Source organism: Cygnus atratus, chromosome 1, assembly GCF_013377495.2.
Source record: "Cygnus atratus isolate AKBS03 ecotype Queensland, Australia chromosome 1, CAtr_DNAZoo_HiC_assembly, whole genome shotgun sequence".
Taxonomy (NCBI): domain Eukaryota; kingdom Metazoa; phylum Chordata; class Aves; order Anseriformes; family Anatidae; genus Cygnus; species Cygnus atratus.
Window position 1 is genome coordinate 58,614,969 of NC_066362.1, and position 21,310 is coordinate 58,636,278.

Genomic DNA, 21,310 nt, shown 5'->3' on the forward strand with positions numbered 1-21,310 from the left:
AATTAAAGACTCCATGCTAAATGTGCGATAGAAGCTGTCAGTAACGGAGGAACACAAGATAAGAGGTAGGTAAAGAAGAACTCTGTCTTGGATCTCCTTGTTTCAGCTAGCTGACATACTTAACTACTGAGAGCTCTTCTGTCACCAGTAACAGGGAGCACTTGTTCCCACTATGCTGTCCTAAAGAAAAACGTTGAATAAAATCATTGGACAAGTAATTTTTTCATCAATGCAACCGTGAGAAATGTCAGCAAAACCATCACAGGTAAAACAATTAGTATTTTTGTTTAGAGTTTGAAAAACATACGGTAATAAGATTTAAGGGCCACACTTTCAATCAAAATGTCAACTAGCTGTTCAAAACAAAAGGCACCTTCTACGCTGTGCCCTGAAGAACCTGCACAATGGCAAGCATTTGTCTTTCTACTCACTTGTGAAATTCCAGGTTGAGATGAGAGAATCCGTGGAAGGATCTTAAAACAGCATTGCAAGATGAATAGGGTATTGTCACGGTATTATATTCAGTGTACACAAGCCATAAAATAGATAAAGGGGAAATGCATTCCCTAAGGCCCCAAAGCTAGCAAATGTTCTTTTATTACTTTACATCTTCCAGGTATTTTAAAAAAAAAATTAACTAATTACTGCTCACAGTACCCAGGAGGCAGAACGAAGCCGCATATAGCATTTGAAGTAAAAACCTGAGGCCATGCAAAAGTTGTCTCATTTGATGTTTCCTTTTAAACTTGGAACTCAGTCCACGGACATTTTGAGTGAATATGAATCTTTCGGATATATTGAAATATAAGAAACTAACATTCCTAAGTGGAAACAAGAGGCAATTTATAAGTTTTATTGGGTTTTGCTTTGTTTAAATCCAAACGCCAGAAGAAAATTTGGAGAGGAATGTATTTGTGTATCAGGTATTAAACTTGGTAAAGAATGCTAACAAAGGCCATTGTAAAACTCAAGTTTCTTTACTACACTTTAGTAAAATACTTAAGACTCCCAAATAATGAAGAATTACTACAGGTTATTAAAACCTGTATGAAACAAAGTCATTCCCGTTACCTCTACTGTGGAGATCACAAATAGACACACGTTGACGGCAGGTGTGAGGAACGTCTTTGGCTGCCTTCACCTACAAAAAAATCACTCCAATCCTAGTGAATGGCAGGATCAGTGGATTATGAAGTGTTTCATATAAATGCTTCCTAAGAGAGGTTTATAAACCTCAGTGGAGAAGCCAGCCCAACGATCATCTTCACCGAGCAGGCCATATATTTTAAGAACAGTAACAAAGCCTGAAAGTGGAAGGAAACCAGGCCCTTTAGGCCCTGTGTCATGGGGGGGGGGCGGGGAATAACACTTTCAGGTCTGCAGCGGGATTTTCTTTCTGTGGAGAGAAGGGGCAGGACAGACTCGCAGCGCCTCTCACTAAAGTTTTGTTCCAAAAAACGTTTGGGGCTGAGGTGCGGTGGGCACCCTTCCTCCCTCAGCGACCTCGCCTTCCTCAGCCTCTTCCTCCTCAGCCTGCAAGAGGCCGAGGCAGGCAGCAAAGCCGCTGGGGGCACGTAATATATTTCCCCCACAACTAACGAAGCCGGGCGCAGGTGTGGGGCAGCCCTGATCGAGGCCAAGAGAGGGTGCGAGGACACTCGTAAGCAAGCAGCGCCCCGACACCGAGGCGAGCGGGGAGGAAGGCAGCGGTGCGGGGCGAGCAGGGCCCCTCTCCCCAGCTCTGGGGGGGTCCTAGGGTGCCCGGGCCGGGCACCAGGAGGCGGGCAGGGCAGGGCAGGGCCGAGCCGAGCCGAGCCGTGCCGGCGGGAGGCAGCGCGCTGAGGGGAAGAGCCGGCGCGCGTGGCGGGGAGGCGGCGCGGAGGGAGGGCAGGCCGGCTGCGGGAAGCGGGGCTCCGCGCTGGGACTGGTTCCTTCGCAGCCATTTTCTGTCCAACCAAACAGCCGATTTGCGGAGGGAGCCAACCAGGGCCGCACTGGAGGTTTGTGCCTGGCTCCGGCCAATGATTGGTAACCGGTTCCACTGCAGGCTCGAATGAAATGTCCGTCTCCCTCCCCGGGCCCCGGCGCCGCCGCCGCGCCGCCGCCGCGGGGACCAGGAAGTGGGGGGCGAGCAGCCCCGGGGCCCGGCCGCTCGCCGCTTTGTGCCGGCCGCGGGGAGCGGGGGGAGCGCCGCCGGGGAGCCGAGCCGAGCTGAGCCGAGCCGAGCGGGGAGGCGAAGCGAGGCGGGCGGGGAGCAGCAGCAGGAGGAGGAGGAGGCGGTGGGGAGGGGGGGGGCTCGGCACGGCCGCCCCCGCCGGTGCCCCCTCCGTCTGCGGGAGGCGCCCCCCCCCTCTCCCGGCTCCATTTTGTGGCCGAGGAGGAGGAGAAGGAGGAGGCGGGGACGGGAGCGCGGTTGCCCCGCGGCCGTGCCCGCCGCGGGCCGGCCTGCCGCCGAGCCCCGGGCTACCCCGGGACCCCCTGCGCGGCGGGGGGCGGCTTTGTGGCGGCCCCGCCGTGCCCGCTCCGCTCCCTTCCCCTCCCCTCGCCCCGGTGCGGGGGGCCGCGGCCCCGCCGCGCTTCTGGCGGGCCCCGCCACCACGCCCACGGCCGCCCGGTGCTGGGCCTGGGGCCGACGCCGTTGTGGCCGCCGCCGAGGCTCCCCAGAAGGGCGTTAGGTGCGGGGAGAGGCCCCGGGGTGCGGCGGGGAGCCACGATGAAGTGGCTGCCGGATAACGGGGAGCGCGGGGCGCCCTTCGGGCCGAAAGCAAGGGGTGAGAGACACCCGGCGAGCGGGTGTGTGGGGCACGGAGGGCGCAGGAGGGTGGTGGAGAGCGCTGGAGGCTTGGGTAGGACCATTTCGTTCTCCTGCCTCAACGCCGGGTGCTGTTGCAGCGTTGAAGGTCAGGATGTGAGATCGATCAGTTCGCCGGGCTGGCGAACCCCAGCGACACCGGCGGGTTAACCAGTAACACGGGTGGCAGGTGGGAGAGATGGGTAGCTGGTCCCTCCTGGATGTCTGTCCGCGAAGCTGGCGTGCATTGTGCGAGCGAGAGACTCCCCTGGTTCCCAGGCATGCTTCCGTGTGCCAGCCACTGCTCCATCCAGAAACTGTAGTCAGTGATCCCGAAAGGAAGAACACCATGTAGGTTATTCACAGGCAAGCACATTGGAAAGGAAAACAACCACGTGTTCTAGTAATATTTCTGCAGCTATTAGGATGCACGAGATGAAAGAAATGTATTGCAGGTCCCATTGGAAGTGTAATACTGCAAGAACGCAAAACCAGTCAAATTCTAGCTTTACCAGTTCCATTGAGACTTAGCCAAAAAGATTTGGCTTTGTAAAGAGTTGTCATGTAAAAGTTATCTAGTGGGCTTGGATTGGTTTTGGGGGGGCAAAATAATTGCTGACAATGACCTGAACTTTTCAACATAGGCAGGGAAGTGAAAATGTGGATTTCAGCCCTTGCCTATCTTGCCGATACATTGTTTGATTTGGATAGATGTTATTGTCAACTTAAAAACAAACAACAACAAAAAAGCATTGCCGCTTTCTCAAAAGGAGCCCAGGCAATAGCGGCGAAATGGAAGGATCTGCTTAGGGCATTATTCACAATCTGGCTTTAATTGGCTTGCAGGAATGGAGAAATGGTGTTTATGCTTAATCATTAGCATAGCATTTTTAAACAGCGAACTTAGTGATTACTTTTTTTTAATTTCCTTTTGTGGCCTATGGCATGACAGCTCAATGTAAAGGAAGGATCCATTTGTAATTCTCTGGGAGATCCAGGATGGTTTAATCTGAATCATTATTTATGAGGTCTGCATGAGTTCCTTGTGCTCTGCATTGTGCAGGTGATTATATATGGTCTTGGCTGTTGGCATTTATAGCCATGGAGTTACATATGAAAGAAGCCAAGAAGACTGGATATTACTCTTTAGGCTTTAATATTTGACAATTACAGCAGTTCAAAGTTCAATACAGAACCTCTTATTTGTGGTAATAATTACATGAAGGGAGGGAGGCAGCGTACAGAATTTGAGAGGAAAAAGAAGGCAGTCCAAGATACCGTGAAGACAGGAAACATGAAACACTATTAAACTGTTTTGAAGTTGCATCTTCTTTTATCAAAATTAAAAAAAAAAAAAAAAAGTGGGGGGAACACTTGTAAGCCACTTTTCAGTTGACATTTTTGCAACAGTACTTTAGAGAAATGTATTTGGGAATTAATATTTTAGTGGCAGGATGCTCAGAAAAAGGGCAAAATGTGCCACTGTACACACATGCCGATCAACATTTATAAATAACATTGATAGAATAAATTGAAGTGTCAACAGTTTCAATGATTTTGCCTGAAAATAGTGGCCTGTCCTGAAATAGCTTTGTGAAACTCTTGCCCTGTTGCTTGAGGGGAATAAATTGTTCTTGACAACTTACTTGAGATAATACCACAGTGATGGAAAAAACATAGTCAACTTACAAATATTAGCAAATTTCTAAAAGAAAAAAGATTTATGGATTGCTGTTTTAGTAAACAGATGAGCTTAGTCTTTCACCAGAGATGCTAGGAAAGCACTAAAAACTTAATACGGAAACATTACAGGGCCCTTACAGTCAGTGTTGCAGCAGGAGGGAGCTGGGGCTGTGTTTCTTCATCACTGCTGCCCTGCTTTGGCTTCTGCAAAAAAAATAAAGCCACCTAAATTCCCTTGTTAATCTCAGGTTGTCTCCAGCTTCTCTCTCTTCTTTCTTACTGCCTGAAATGAAGTCATGGATGGTGAGACAGCTTCTCCATATCACCGATCCACTCACACTTGATGTAAAAATGTATGCATTGTTAGTCCACCTGTGTATGTTGCAGCTAACGGTGTGTCTGAGCAGCTCCTCAGCGTGGGTAGGAGTCACCGCTTTCTAGAGCACAGCTGGATCCACGCTGCAGGGTGAGGGTGGAGGGAACTCATGGCCTGTGACATTAGGGCTGGTAAGATGGGCCGTAAATGTGTCTGGCGTCATCAGATAGTGCTGATGTGTGGGGGAAGGTGGAAGGGTGGAGAGGCCCTGCTTGGATTTCATAGGGGGGAGGATTCCTCCCTGTGGTCCAGGGGAAGGAGCTCAGTGCAGGCTAACAAGTGTTAGTGAAGCTGTCGGGTTCTCTCGGCATCAATCTGCCACTCCTGAGGCTGTTCTGCTGGTGGGGAGAACACTGCGAGAGACTAGAGGAGCTCGAGATTGAGAGAGAGAGCACGGCTTCTGTTTGTGTTCCGGGCACATGCCAAGGGGTTTTATCTTTACGTTTCTGTGGATCTGCTGGAATGATGCCCTGTGCCCGTGACTGCATTTCCCAGTCAGTGTTTTCTGCTGTAGGAGACAGTGCTTCGCTGCCAGGTGAGAATTCAGTGGAAAATCAAATTCTCCAGAAGTCACTGAAAATCAAAGGGAATTAATGCTGTATTTTCAAATTTAAAAAGTATTTCAGTATTTCGGTGTAGGAGCAGCAAATGAAGGTACAGAAAGCCCAAGTAAAACCTCATTGTCTCTGTTGGATGTTATGTACAGGTTTTCAGGCTTACATTTCCTGTGGTAAGGGGTTGTGGCAAAATAAATCTACAACAGCTGAAGTAGTTAGTACCTATTACTTTAGTTACCATTTCTGTCCTGCTTCCATGGTAGGGACAGCCACATGGCAAGTTCCAAGTGCTTCAGTTCATTACATACAATTTTCTGCTGTTCCTCTTGTGGGACAGCAGATTTGGGAGAGTGGTGGTGTGCATGAATACCTCATTAAGTGCTTAGAAGACAAGACACACATGGTTTCCCTTGAGAGACCAGTTTCACAAACTGCTGTCAGGTAATTCTGAAGGCAAGATCTTCCTATCTTTTATTCTGTTTTTGCCTTTTATGCTCGCATAAGTCTAAGACCCATCCTCTCCTCAGTGCTAGCAGTTCTGGGCTTGTTCTTCACCTAGTTACCATTTGGCTGAGCCACAGATACCACTCTCTTAAGAGAGCTTTTAAGATTAAGCAGGATGCAAGATTTCCTTTAAGGTAGTGAGGTTTTATTCATTCAGTGCAGATATATTCTGGGAACAGTCTGAGTTGTCAGCAGCTGACAGAAGCATATTTTTTAAGCATCCCCCAGAAAACTTTCTACCAGATGGCTGTGTAAACCTGTATGTGCACTCACTTGCAGCTTATCATTGAGTTTTCTTTGACGCCCTTGATCTGGAGTGTTTCCCTTTCAACATATTTCTGGGGTTACTTTTCCTGGATCTGTTCATTTGTATCTTCTTGGTCTTCTCTATTAGAGATAACAGTGGCATGAAAAAAAATCAACTTTGTGCTGCTTCTGTGTTCAGATGCTTTTTCCCAACATAGAAACAGTCTCAAGTCGCACCAGGAGAGGTTTAGGTCAGCTGTCAGGAAGAATTTATTCACGGAAAGGGTGGTCAGGCATTGAACAGGCTGCCCAGGTGGAGTCCCCATCCCTGGAGGTATTTAAGAGGTGTGTGGATGTGGTGCTCAGGGATGTGGCTTAGCGGTGGGCTGAGTCATTAGGTGGATGGTTGGACTTGAGGATCTTAAGGGTCTTTTCCAACCTAAATGATTCTACAATTCCATGATTTTTAAAACTGACATGTTGTCACTTCTGACATCCTTGGTTCTTGGTCTTGGTTCAGTCAGTATGTGTATGTATGGAGAAGCTTCATTAATTTCCTTGTGCTGGAGGTGAAGGATGATCTACAAAATGGAAGTGCGTTTCACAAATGTGCAGTTTAGTGTACAAAACTGCAGTTTAGAGTAGTGCCTGCTACTAAACAATGTGTTGGGAGCCCTCCTTCTTCATGTGATTCAGTGGCCACACAGATGCAGGAGACACCACCTTGTATTAAAAAACGTCGCAATTTCTGCATGCCAAAACTGCCACTGTGCAAACGAGATATATAATCTGCAAATAGTGTTTTTAAGAAAGTTGTGGCAGGTCTAAGGGCTGCTCTGAGATTACCCACCCACCCGGCCACTTTCTGAACATGAATTTTAGGATTATATCTTCCAGGACTCTGTCTGTTCATGAAATTTAACAGCTACTTCCATCCAAAGAAGTCACTCTTTTCCTACTAAGCCTGCCAGCTTAAGAATTGCTGGTTTTTTTAGTCTCCTAGGAACTTCAGTTACTGCAGGCAGCATGTTGTTTCTATGCTACGTTGTATTGCATTTTCAGAGCAACTATAGTGACACTGGAAGGTTGTGCTGTTTTTTTTTGTTTGTTTGTTTGCTTTGAGGGAAATTAATTAGAAACGTATTTAGAGCAGTATTTTCTCAGGGTTGGATTGTGCTGTATGTATTACGGATTCTGTGCTGACATTCAGCGTTAAATATATGGTGATTTAAGTGACTGCTTGAGTTTTGATCATCTGAAGTTTAAACTGTAATACCTGAACAAACAACTGTGTGTTCATATGAAGTAAGATAGAAGTGGCCACATTTTTAGGCAAGGTCATGTTTGTGTCAAACTCTGAACTCAAAGAGATATTAGTGGGGTGACTGTACAATATATTAAGTGCAGTTGCTAAATTCAAATACCGTGATCTAGTGTTGAACTAAAAAACAAAATGAAATCTGACTGCAGTTCTCCCACAGAACTTGCTGGGGTTGGAGTAATGTGTAGAAATGCTGCTCCTCATAGAATCATTAAGGTTCGAAAAGACCTTCAAGATCATCTGGTCCAACCATCCCCCTACTACCACTATCACCCACTAACCATGTCCTTAAGCACCACGTCCAACCTTTCCTTGAACACCCCCAGGGACGGTGACTCCACCACCTCCCTGGGCAACCTGTTCCAATGCCTGACTGCTCTTTCTGAGAAGAAATGTCTCCTCATTTCCAACCTGAACCTCCCGTGGTGCAACTTAAGTCCATTCCCTCTAGTCGTATCACTAGTTACCTGTGAGAAGAGGCCAACCCACAGCTCCCCACACCTTCCTTTCAGGTAGTTGCAGAGAGCAATAAGGTCTCCCCTGAGCCTCCTCTTCTCCAGACTAAACAACCCCAGTTCCCTCAGCCACTCCTCACAGGACTTGTGTTCCAGGCCCTTCACCAGCTTCGTAGCCTGTCTCTGGACATGCTCCAGGGCCTCAATGTCCTTCTGTAGTGAGGGGCCCAAAACTTTTCACCACGAAGCCAGCCCAGCAATGGAGCAGGCTCCTGCGGCGGTTGGGCCCTCTCCATCCATGGTGGTCTTTGAGACACAACTGGACGAAGCCCTGAGCAACCCGCTCTGAGCTCAGAGCTGACCCTGCTTCAAGCAGAGGGTTGGGCTGGAGACCTCCTGAGTCCATTCCAGCCATAATTTCCCCCGTGATCCAGCCAAATTGTCCCATGATCCTGGATTAGCACCTGGCCCTGCCAAGTGTTACACAGAAGGGTGTTATGCTGCCCATACTCTGCTGCCCCAAGGTTGTCCTGGCAGCTAAAAACCTTTCTTACAGTAATACCCACAGAAGTAATTTCAGTATATAGTAGGCTGTCAATGCCTGTTTGCTTTATCGGAGACAGATCTGCCTTTTTCTTTTGCGAGCCTTTTCCTTTCAGTTTTGCTGATCTAATTGCTGGTTTTGATTAGTAATGTTGATAAGCTTCCCCTCAGAAAATTCTTGCTAATTATCAGATGACACACATAAGTAGAAATGGAAATGCGGACACAGAAAAGAATAAAAGTAAATATGGAACCTGGAGGATGCATTAATCTAATGAGGTCAAAGCTGCCAAGAGATGCAGGAGGCTTTTAGAAGAGACTCAAACAGGAATTGTCTTTTGAAGGCCAGTGGGGCTAATGAAAGCGTGTTGGTTCCTTAATGTTACAGGGGCTTGGCAGTAAAGCTTCAGATGGGTATGTATGGAGATGCTTTAGTGTTTACCTAGTGCTAGACACTAAGGATAATGCACAAAATGCAAGTGCCTGCAGAATGGGTGAGCAGACACAAGTGAATTGTCACATCACTGCAGAAATTTGAAGAATATTGCAGTCAGAAGAAGGAAATGTTTCAGAAGATATGGTTCGTAGAAAAGCAAAAAAAGAAAGAAACGGGGGTGGAGGGGAACCTCAAGGCATTTAAAATAGAGCTGGGGCTGAATAAACTCAAAGTTTGTGGAGTCCATAATTTGGAGTTAAATTCAGAGCTGAAACTGAGAACAAGACTACCAGAAAATCCGAAATTAATTTTGGAAGCAGCTTTTGGGATATAGCCGACTGCAGAATGTAATCACTTCAGATTGAGGAAGGAAAAGTGACACAACTGTTTTAAGGAAGGGTGATGTCAGTTTTCGTGTTCTTGGTGCTCAGGATTGCAATATCCTTGCATTGTCATTACAGTGAGCTGAGTAAGCAAAGTCTAGACCCTTTGGAAAATTGAAAATCAGCGTTAAGCGAAGAGCCTGCAGCGTGCAGACAGAGTGAATTGGCATGGCAGTTGGCACGCGGAAAGCTAAAGTATAAAGTGCTGCCCTTCCTTTGGACAGAGCTGCTGTGTGAGAGGCAAAAACATTTCACAAATGCCCATCAAAAATGACCAGAAGTGCCTTTAAAAAAGCAGCAGGTGCATGTGTGCAGCATTCAGTACGGTGAAGAAGAGGTAGAAGAGTTTTTCCTTGAAACAGTGCCAAGGCCACCTCCAGCGGTGGCACCATTGCCGTGAATGTGAGCAGCACTCAGGTTACTTGCGCATCTGTGGCCAAGCGTGGCACCGGATGCTGCTTCAAAGTTTGAAAGCAAAAACCCAGCCCTTGTGGCCACAGGCAAAGTTCAGATTTGACAGAGGCTGAATTACTCATGTTTCTGGTAGGTGCAAAAATAGCACAAGTTTGCCTCCACCCCCACTTTCAGGCAGATGGAGGCAGGTGAGCTGCAGGGGCTCGGCGACAATAAAATCCTTCCCTTTCCACCGCTCCCTGTTGGGACAGAGGTGGTTCCCTAAGGACAGGCAAGGTACCTGCATCTCGCAGGGCTGTGCGTGGTGGTGGGGCCAGCAGGAACGGCTGTGGCAGGAGGAGCATGGGGATGGCACGGGGTGCCAAATGGGGATGGCAGAGCTGACTGTCTAGGAGCAGGTGAACAACAGAGTGTTAGCAGACTTGTCAGATGTTATCCACAGCCAAGAAAATCTGGAGCAAAGGTGTCTGTAAACACACTCAAATATATCTTTAAATCTGTGAGCCAATGTTGAAAGAGATCTGCATGTGCTGGGAGCCCCTTCTCCATCCATAATTTTTTGCATCGTTTCCCCTCTCCAAAAGTAGCATCATTACAATCTTAAGTATTTAAAAACAAACCACAAAAACCTGATATCTGGGAAGTATGGGAGCTAAATGCTCTGGAAAAGTTTATTTTTTAATACGCTAATTTTCAAGAGATCTGCAACTGGAAAAAAGCCAAGATTGCTCAAGTTTTAAGAGACTCAAATTCCGACTTGTACTTGGCACCATTAAAATAACCCCTTTGAAAGTAGAACTGTTGTCTGCCACAGTTTTATATTGGTCTGAGCTTTCTACTGAGCACCTGATGGTAGCGTTTGAGAAATTTCATTATTCCTCTAGAAAAGCAAATGTGATGTGGTAACTGGTTGCATGGGCAGAAGCATTTGCTGTTGTATATATGAGCGTTGTGTCCTGTGACAAAATGTGGATGCAACAGGCAGTGATGTACTGGATTGCTGCTTACTTGTGGAAAGCCCTTACTAAAGGGATACAAGCTTTTAAGGGAGGTAGGAGGTATCTTTGCATTTTTTTGCCTCCACGGGAGAAGGAAGTGCAATGTGTTCAAAGTCTCTGGTGAAACAGCAGGCTTCAGAGCAGTACTGTGAGATACCTTACTCATTTACAAAGTAAATTTATTCCCAAATTTTGGGACTTACCAACAAATAACTGGGATAGAAGGATGGGAAGGGCGGGCACATCTCTTGGACTCCTCTGGCTGAAAAGTGGTCAGTGCCTCCTGGGACAAAGGCAGCAAGGAAGGGAGTGCAGCCCTTTTGGCATCCCTCCTCCTAGCATTTAAATCACCTACTGAACTCCAACCCAGTCTCTAAAGCCTGAAGGAGAAGAGTTCTTGTTGGCCACCAGGTAGGAATATTGTGAGAGGAGCAAAGGATGCCCAGAGGAGTGAGGCAGGACAGAAGCAGGGAAAGCAAAGGCAAGCATGACTCAGAAGACACCCGGGAGTGACTGATGCCTCAGGAAGGATGAGGATGCAGAGCTGGTCCTGAGGTCTGGCTAGGAAAAGTTTGTCAACTTGAGAAAAGCTGCTTGGGCAATGGAAAGCGAAGTGTGCACTTTGTAGAAGAACTGTAGGTAAAGCATTTGGTGAGCTGGGGTTAGGTTTCAAGAGCTGTTCAGAGAAACAGATGCCTTGATCTGTTCTGGTCAGCCTGTCATGGCAACCACACAAGGCTGCTATCTGTATTTGTGGTGCATGGCCTGTGCCTTCAGCTGAATTTCTGGAGAGATTTCACAAACCAGTTTCATTATTTTCACTGTCAGAAGCAGCTAACAATTTGCCTGTGACGTGTTCTGCAGACTTCAGAGTTCAGACCCACAGCTGAAATTCAGCTGGGACTTGGAGAATAATGTCAAAAGCATCTTGTACTACTGTATGAGTAATCTTAGGTGGCCTTACTACTGAAAAAATAATGAAACTCCACTTTTTGTTGTTACTTTGCAAGATAAGGGGAGCAAAACTGCTTTTAAGCACTTCACTTGTTAGCACGATCTTGCAGTTTAGTCTGATTGCCTGTGGTTTTGCATTTTCATCTTCATAGGTGCTTGACCCTGATACCTAATCTGGGAATGGGCAATGGTTTGTCCAAAAAAAAAAAAGTTACTATAAGTGCTAACCTTTGTTTTAATGGAATGTATAAACCTACCTCTCCTTTAGTTAAGTTCCTTTAACTTCTCATTTTTGTATGAATGAGAGAAATAGCTGCAATAATTCTTTAGTATGTTGCATCTGAAGAACTGATCAAAACCAAAACAATGAGTAAAGCTCGGCACCAAGGAGTGTGCTGTTCTCAAATGGCCAAATACTTAACGCTCTGTAAAAATTGGTCTCATAAGCTTCTTAAAGTGCTGTTTTTCAGCAATAGCTGCACTTCCGGCACCGCAAACATACCTGAAAGCATTGCTTCTTCTGGTTTTAGATGGACGGTGATAGCTCCACGACAGATGCTTCTCAGTTAGGAATTGCTGGAGATTACATTGGTGGCAGTCACTATGTGATACAGCCTCATGATGGTAAGAAATGTACCAGTAAATACTACTGTTTCTCTCTGTATACAGTTTCCTTCCACCTCTTGTACAGTTCTCTGCTGTCAGTTCTCAACCTAAGAATTTGCAATTGTTTGTATTCATAATGCCTCATTGTATAACGCATTTTTCCTGCAGTCTGAAGGTGGATTTTAGATTTATCAGTGTTGATACAGTGTCCTTGGGGGTGATGACAAAACAAACAAGAAAAACACAACTCGTTGTTTTAGGAAAGAATTTTTATTTTGACGTGACATTAAGAATGCTTGGTTTTCAGCAGCCACATAAATTTCTGTGCATAGTAAGATAAATATGATATTGAACACCCATAAAGATACCCTGATGTTACATCTGTTGCTTTTTGCGGTTATTTCTACAATGTTAATACACTAGTCTTTCAAAAATGATTAATCTTTCAGTGTAATATTTTAAACTTGATTAATTATTGCCTGTTGTCTATCAAATACAATTTCTGCTAACTTTTCTTTACTTCATTAGACACAGAGGACAGCATGAATGATCATGAAGATACAAATGGGTCAAAAGAGAGTTTTAGAGAACAAGATATCTATCTTCCAATTGCAAATGTTGCAAGGATAATGAAAAACGCTATACCCCAAACAGGAAAGGTAATGTTCTTATCTGGTAAAGAAAGTGTGTTAATGAGTTTTACTCCTTCCTCTGAGTGAACTTAAGTTGGTAGAACAATAAACCAGGATCATTTGGAAATGTTGGAGGAAAGCCTTCAAAATAAATAAAATCTGTCCACTTTTCTTAGGGTTCTGAAAGCTTTTTATAATTTCCATAATTACAGGAGCCTCAACTCTTGAGAGTGCTCTTCATAGGGCTTTCAAGGGCGTTTTTTTTCAAAGATGTATTCTCTGAAATTGTCATAACAAGGCAGACTTGGTGAAAATCTCATGTTGGCAAGAACATTTTCTATGTAATTCTCTCCTATGAAATTTAATCTTATGCTTTGATTGAGTTGTTTAAAATTTGGAATAAGTGAAATATAGTAGGGGAAATAAAAACCTATTTCTCATCCTGAAGGAAAGCAAATGGTTAGTCTTCCATTGCCTGAATTTTTACATATCCAAATGCCAAAATTACCTAAGAAGCCTGCCTTATATCATGTAGTAAGTAAAGCCAGATATTGAAAGACTTCTTTTATTTCTTTCTTCTAAGAACAGACCTTCTAAATCAATTTTAAGCTGAGACTAGTTATAATTGTTTGCATATTCTACCAGTTGATCTTAAAACTTTACAGGACTCCTATTACTTGCCATTTGTCTATTGTATTCCAGTACATTTTGCCCAACTAATTTTTTTTCTAGCTAAGGCTGCCTTTTTTTTTTTTTTTGAGGTTCCTTTAAATAGAAGGTGGAATTTTCTTGCATCTGCTTGTACTTCATAGTGTTTAGGGCTTTCTGGAGATCTGGGTGTTACATTTATATCTTTTCTGTGAAAATTTCTTCACTGGTCCATATTGTCATGAATTTTAGCAATCAAGATGAGATTTTTCTCAAGAATTTAGCATATGGGTTGATGAGCTATCTTGAAAAATCAGGGAGGTCTTTGTGAAAAGCTGCAAGGGAAGCTGTTGGCTGATGAGTACTTCTGAAAATCTGGCTCTATTCCTCTGAAAATATCAGAGGAACTAGTGAAGATTCTACATATTGTTACTGCTTCATATAAAAAAAGAAAATACAAACAGGTTCTTAACATGTGAAGAATAAGAATCTTAATTATTATAATTCTTCATTTGGATCCTGTCAGCTTCCCAAGTAATCGTGAGTAATGGTTGCTGTTGTTTTGAGTCAGGTAAATTACTTTTGTCCAGCTGAAAACCATAATCAAATTTATTTCATTCTTGCCAGGGGCATATGTTTCTTCAGTTGAACTCTCATTTGCAAAATTTATACCAGAATATTAAAGCACTAGAGAAGCTCACCGCTAGGCATATATTTTAATCCCTTAATTCGGTCAGGATAAAAATACTTGTCATTGCCAGGTTTGTGGGAATGTACTACAGTGGGGTTGGAGCTGCTGGGTCTATTGAAAGGAAAGTGAAAGTGGACTGTGATATTGTAATGAACAGGTTGAAAGAGAAGTAGTAGGTAAGCAAATTCAGGCACAATACTGAGATGCATCTACATATAAAACCTTGTACAGAACACAATTATGAGTTCGGGAGATGCTGGCACTTGGTTGTTCTGCTTGAAATAGTAAAACTTCAGTTAAAATCATGTTGCAGCTGTGCTTCCACAGAGCAGTGATGACATCCAGTGGTTCCCTCATACAGTTGTTGCCTAAATGGGTATTATTATCAGGCTTTGGGATGCTTCCTTTAATATCTATTGCAACCTATTGTGCTTTTTTTAGTTTTTGTTCTGTTTTGTGTTTTTAGTTTTCTTTCGTCTTGATGAATCAATTTGTGATACTTTTTTTTCTCCCTAGATTGCTAAGGATGCAAAAGAATGTGTGCAAGAGTGTGTAAGTGAATTCATCAGCTTTATAACGTCAGAAGCAAGTGAGAGGTGTCACCAAGAGAAAAGAAAGACCATTAATGGAGAAGATATTCTCTTTGCCATGTCTACCTTGGGATTTGATAGCTATGTTGAACCTTTGAAGTTATACCTCCAAAAATTCAGAGAGGTTGGTATATACTTCAGCATTTTCTCATTTATTTGACCTGATTGTGTTTATTCTTAGCTCCATGTCATAATTGTGTAATGGCTAACTTGAATCTCACAGCTATTGTCAGGGACCAATTGGGACTACTGTGATGTTTTAAAATGTTCCAGAACCTATCAAGAGGGGAAAAAAAATAAAGGCATTTTGTTTAGACTTGCTGATTCAAAGTAGTTAGAGCTTTCAACTGAATAACTTTTCTCTAATATATTGTTGGTAGTAAATCATTCTGTTCTTTAAAGGTGCCTATTAAGAATACTTAATTCGATCTTTGGGTTCAATCAATAAAACTGTACTAGACAACATCCTCTGAGGATCTGGCCTAATGCCTATTGCTTTTCTGGGCTTCAGATATGCAAAAGAAAGTTTTTTTCTCGTGTTGGGATAATTATTCGCGCAGAAGGCTATCTGCTACAGTGGTGTTGTAATCTGTTTGTTTTTCTTTACTTTTTTCTTAGTTTGCTTTTGATACTTTGTACCTGATAATTACGTGATCGAAGCACTTTTCTTTATCCCTTCTCTAGCAGAAAGTGACTTATTTTTTTCCTTTCAGAAATTTGTATTTTTTTAAAAAAGAAGTTGCTTCTGCTTGAGATTTTTTGTTCTTTTTTTCCTCCCTCTTGCTGTTTGGAGACCAAAGAAAATTTTCTTCTTTACTTTGTATTCTGCTACCACAGAATACCAGATTTAACCAAACAAACCAAAGGCATTTTTATCCAATGACCTCCCTTCTTTATAAACCTGAATGAAGAAATTGTTCAGGGTTAAAATAATCATGGGAAGAAGAAAGAAAATAAGCTTGGTTTTACTGGCATGAGTGAAGCAGGGATGTCTGAATTAACAGTACTGTAGAAAACAATGTTCTTCAGGCTTTCTCCGTTCTGGAAATCAAAGTTTTTTCAATTAATGGCACTAAGACTCATTAGTGATATTTAATTTGCTGATAGCACTTTAAACTTCCCTTTTCCAGAAGATAGTTTTTTATGGTGGATTGTGAGAGGGTGTTTAACTGAGTAACAGGAGGTGAAATCTAAAAGTTGAAGCACTGCCGTCTGCTGTCTTTTTCTACTTCTCTATAGCAGTTACAGCACTTTGGATGGCACAGGCATGTGCATTAATTAAAAATGCAAGTGGTACCGAGCTAGTTGCAGTTCTTCTGGAGAAGTCTGAAGTTAGGTCTATTCTACTCTTCTTCTGAAAGGTCTATTTTTTGCAGATGTATATGCTGTGGTAGCAGAGCATTGGGATTGGTTTTCGGCTAGGTGAATGGTTTGGATGTTTTTTCCTATCAATTTTAAACACCCATTCCCTCTTCAGGGTACCGTATGAAGTGCTGTTTTGAAGCTTATGCGTTTATTCTCCATCAAACAGTTGCAGAGAACACATTTCTTACCTTTAGTATTTTTCTGTGTGTTCTTATGTAGTAGTATAGATCATCAAACTTCACAGTTTTACAACTGCATGCATATGACTAGGAGCCTTGGCTTTCTGTGCTGATACCATTTCTGGCTCTAGTCCTTGCTGTGGGGAAAGAAATCCAATATCTTGGTTTTAAATGTCAACCCTTAGTTGTATGAGGATGGCGCTTGCATATTGTTGGTAAGCAAATGTTGCACACTCAGTAGTTCTGAGGTTCTGTGATTTCTTGTAAATGTGCTGACTGCTCCTGGGTTACTGCAGATCTCTGACTCTGTGCAGCAGCTGAAAACCTTTTCTACTCAATTTTATAGAGTTTTTGTTTCTGAGGAGTATGGCTAAGATGAAAAACACTCTTTACGTATTCTCATACTATGCACAGTCTTAAATACAATAGTTTTGCAGGTCTTGGATTTCAAACTCCAGCTCAACTTCCAAACCTTGGATAGAGATCTTGGGTCCTTGAAACAATCTCACACCAACAATACTCTAATACAAATACTTTTTTTCTTCTCACCAGGCAATGAAAGGAGAAAAGGGAATTGGGGGAACAGTTACAACTGGAGATGGTCTAAGTGAGGAGCTCACAGAGGAAGCATTTAGTAAGTAATACTCCTTAATTGATTTCATTATTACTATGGCTTTTCAAAAGATAGCATTTCCTTTAGACATCAAAACTCTTAACTGAGGAAGACATTCTGGACTGACAGCTTGTGTTACATCCCCTGAGGCTTTCATTTGAGATGTCTGGAGTATACCCTGTGCCAAGATAAATTCTTCCCAGTCAGTAGAACGTACAGTCAGAATTCTAGTAATAGGTAATGTCAACTCTGGAAGATCTGTAAATATATACATTAGGGACAGTATTTTTCTCTACACATAAACACATACTGTAATAAAAGATGCAGACTTGAATTTTATCTTATTTTTTTTAAATAGCTACACATTTAGGCTCCATTTCTTCTACTTGCAAGACTGTTGGGGAAAAACTAAAGTAAACATCATGTGATGACTTGGGGAGCTGGTCTTTGAGAAAGAACCAGAGGAGAACATCATCTTCACAGAATTCTAAAACAATTAATATTTCTTATGTATTCAAAAGAACGAACAGATTAGCACCTAAAAAGTATAGGGGAAGGAACATCATATGCATTCGCTATAATTTTTCTTCCTTATGCTGTGAATTAAGGCCTGATGCTTGTTGGGTCTCTGCTTTGGTTTTGTTGGTCCTGGATTCTTGCTTAGCCTTCATCTTGTCTTTTAAATGTTAAGGTGGTGTAGGAATTAAGGGGTGTGGCTCTTGTCATAGTTACTGATGAGATTTATTTTTTTCACCTAAGTACCTGATAAATCTTCTCTTTAAAATCAGTGGTATACTACAGAACCAGCAAAAATTCAAAGCCTGAGGACTGAGATGACCTACTCAGGTTCTGAAACAGAACACTTTGCTACTAGCTTGATGACTTTAGCTATACAAAACAGCAGAGACTCTTATGCTCTCTCCTAGGTTGAAAGATAAGTTCATAAAACTGACTGGAATTTAAGAATCTAAACCTAAATACTACAGGGGACTTGCAGAAAGCTTGCCTTTTTTTTTTTTTATTTTCCGATTAAAGATTAGGAAATGCAAATAGCGAACTCTTATCTGTACTCACTTATGTAATAGTTCTTGGTTCAGAAGTAGTAGGGTACCAACAAAACTATAGACCCAATTTATTTACCTTGGGTATGTTGCTTGTAGTTCCTGGATTGCAGCTGTTGGAGGTCTGTCCAGCTTGAAAGGTTGTCAAATCAATATATAGATATTGTTCTAAAAGCTGTATCTTGTATATACCCTGGTCTGCTCTTCATGCATTTAAACTGCAGCTCAGGAGTTGAAGGGGAAAAATAGTTGGAATGTTTTGATTGTGTCTGCATCCAGTACCTTTTTTGGGCCAAGAGGCGAGTTCACTAAAAGTTTTTTTTCTCAGGGATGCTCATGCTCTGCTTGGCCTGAGTACAATGCCCACCAGAAATTGTAAACCAGAAAGAAGGAATCCCATTCCATCTGTGGATGCTCTGACCCCTTAACAAATTTGATACGGCCCCCATTAAGTGGCAGAAGGCTGAAGATCTGCTCCTACCCCCTTTTTCAAATATCTCAGGCCTGGGAGCCTCAGTGTGCTCTATGAAGTAAGCGTTAACCTGCTGTGGTTTGAAAAGAGCAGCTTTGGAAGAGAATACTAAGTCCTGGCAGGGTGCCAAAGGAGATGTTGCAGTAGCAGATAACAGAAGAGGAGGAAAAAATATGTCTCTGAAGTAGCTGATTGTGTCGTGTGCTGCAGGCATTCCTCTCCATGGAGGTGCAGCTGTAGATCCCTTCAGGGTGATGGTCTTGCTGCAGCAGTAGTAAAAACCGTGCTACTGCAGCACAGCCCTGAGCTCTTGGTCTTAGATCTTCACCACAGGTTAATGCTGGGTCTCTGACCCGGCTGTGTTGGATGTGGAACACGTGTTGAAGGGCGTTAAAATTTTAGACCTGACCAAGCCGTTCCTAACTCTGACCTTAATGCATCGCTTAATGTGCAGCTTAAGTGTTTGAAAGCTAATACAGTGATGTTAAGCAAAACCAAGCGTCGGCTTTCATATCAAAGCTGTTAGGATTATGCTGGTTTTGGATTTTTATGGGGTTTGCATCTTATTTGTACATAGTAACAGCCATAATTCAGAACAGCAAAAAGTCCCGTTTTTTGTCTCCTAGTGGAGAATGGTATGCTATAGTAACTTACAACTTGAAAGTTTTGCTGCTTTACTTCCAACTAACAATTGTAACATGTATTTACTCTGAATGTCACAGAGCTTACCATATGCGTTACTGTCAGGGTTTGACTTAGAGCATCACTCCCTGAATTTTCTCCCCAAATGTCAGAATTGCTTTTTACTCAGTTCATTGGCCTTGTCTTTCCTCTGTGAAATTCAGAGCTTTGGTGTGGTACCCTGAAAGGAATGCTGAAGTCATCTAGCATAATGTCAGGTCTTTGGCTTCCTGTCAATACCTCTGCCAGTGCCTCTTTCTTTTTTTTTTTTTTTGTCATTGCCTGCCTCTGTTCATCTCTGCCACCTTTCATGCTTTTTCCACGTTCAGGTCCCTATTTTTATAAAGAAGCATGACTTTTTCTCTGGGTTTCTCGTTCAGATATGTGCAGATTCAATGATGAAAAATCAGATAATGGATTTTGATTCTGAAGTACTAATGGGAATAAGCTCGTTGACACTTAACACTCAGTAACAAGCATGACTGAACGCAGCGTAGTATGTAGCTGTCCTGAGAGGAACTGCTCCATAGTCCCAGAGTGGACCACAACTAAATGTTATTTAAGTGACAGATGCTACAAACAGGGCTTCATGTATCCTGCAGATCATGTCTAACTCTCTTTAAATGCTTTTTCTTTCAGCTAATCAGTTGCCAGCAGGCTTAATAACTACAGACGGCCAACAGCAGAATGTTATGGTCTATACAACATCATACCAACAGGTACAGTATCCCGTCATCTGTTCTCCCTTCTGCTGCTAACATTCAAACGCTAGTTCAGCTGCCTTGTTCTGAAAAACAAAAATCAATGATTTAGTCTTTTGGTGGCTGTCATGACATTCCAACACTGACAACTCAAGGCTGCTAACTGTGATGCAATTTCAAAAAAAAAAAAGGTTACACTGAACGTAAGCTTCCATTTTCTTTCTGTAGATCTCCGGTGTTCAACAAATTCAGTTCTCATGATTTGAAGACAACTTTGGATCTGGGAACATGAGACGCAGAAGCAGTGAAACTCTAACAAAAAGACAGTTTTAATGACTGGTGGAGAGATTTATCTCTTTGTATATTAAATAGCTGTAATGTAGCTACCTGAAGCTAGACTAATTGAGGTGTGAATTCTGACTCAAATCTTTTTCATGAATGATTTTAAAAAAAAAAAAAACAAATTGGATTTTAAAGGTATTAAAGTATTTTTGTTTTGTACAAGAGTTTGTTGCTCTGTATAACTCCTGTATGCATTGTATATTGCAATTTATTACTGTCAGAGATTTGTAGACAGTTTCTTATTTTCATATTGAATCATGTTACTTTTGTAATTCAGGTAAACAGCTGGGTTAATTCATGTTTACCCTTTGAATAAAAATGTAAGGGTAAAGTTCATTTTTGAATGCAAGTTGCCTTTATTATAAAGATTGAGTTGGTCTTGGTTATGTAACGTGTCTTGCATGACAACCTCAACTAACTTTAGATGTCAGTATATTTATTGAAATTTTGAAAGGGACTTTTTCTCATGAAACTAGCAGCTCAGAAGAATTGCTACAACTGTTTTTTTTATATAAGTTGGGAATTAAAAGTTAATCAGAAACAAGCGGTGCTCTACTCCAGCTAGAGATTTAGAGCTTATCAACAGTGTTAATTAAAACACTGATTGTGTATGATGCAGGACTTTTTTTTTCTTTTTCAGTTGCATTAACTCCTTAGACATACTTTGCTGTGTTTAAGGTAGTCTTTGTGCTACTGAAATAACTTCCTTTTTATGTATGCTTTTTAGAATCCAAAACTTAGAAATTTGATGGTAGTGGGGGGCGGGTGGGGGGATTTTATAGTCCTTGTGGTAAAAGACCTCATTTTAACTTTTTACTGAAATGTTTTAAGGTTTCTTGCGAGACTGTGGGAATTCAAATGTGTTAGCAACTTTCTGTGTACAGGCTGCGTGTGTGTGTGTGTATGTATGTGAGCGAGTGAAACTTGGACAAGTGATACAAATCTGAAATGAAAGACAGACTTCAAGTTTGCTGTCTCTTTTCTGGTTTTGCAATAAACTCTAGATAATGTAGTTCTGTATGTTTAGTGAGCTGTTCTTAGTAGCATTGCTGTTCTTTAATAATTGGG

At 42.6% G+C, this 21,310-nt stretch overlaps 1 protein-coding gene across 3 annotated transcripts; it reads left to right on the forward strand.

Annotated features, from left to right (window-relative positions):
* The first annotated feature begins 1,859 nt into the window (after positions 1-1,859).
* On the forward strand, positions 1,860-20,578 carry NFYB (nuclear transcription factor Y subunit beta). Of its 3 annotated transcripts, none has more exons than XM_035564128.2 (7): positions 1,860-2,000; positions 12,192-12,285; positions 12,796-12,926; positions 14,755-14,952; positions 16,925-17,006; positions 19,839-19,918; positions 20,129-20,578. In XM_035564128.2, the coding sequence occupies exons 2-7, from the start codon at positions 12,192-12,194 to the stop codon at positions 20,159-20,161; spliced, it is 618 nt and encodes a 205-aa protein (XP_035420021.1). In that variant the 5' UTR covers positions 1,860-2,000; the 3' UTR covers positions 20,162-20,578. The 3 variants fall into 3 exon arrangements, with proteins under 3 accessions (XP_035420021.1, XP_050564180.1, XP_035420029.1); XM_050708223.1 differs by lacking the exon at positions 1,860-2,000 and adding an exon at positions 2,010-2,028; XM_035564136.2 differs by lacking the exon at positions 1,860-2,000 and adding an exon at positions 2,635-2,675.
* Positions 20,579-21,310: the final 732 nt, after the last annotated feature.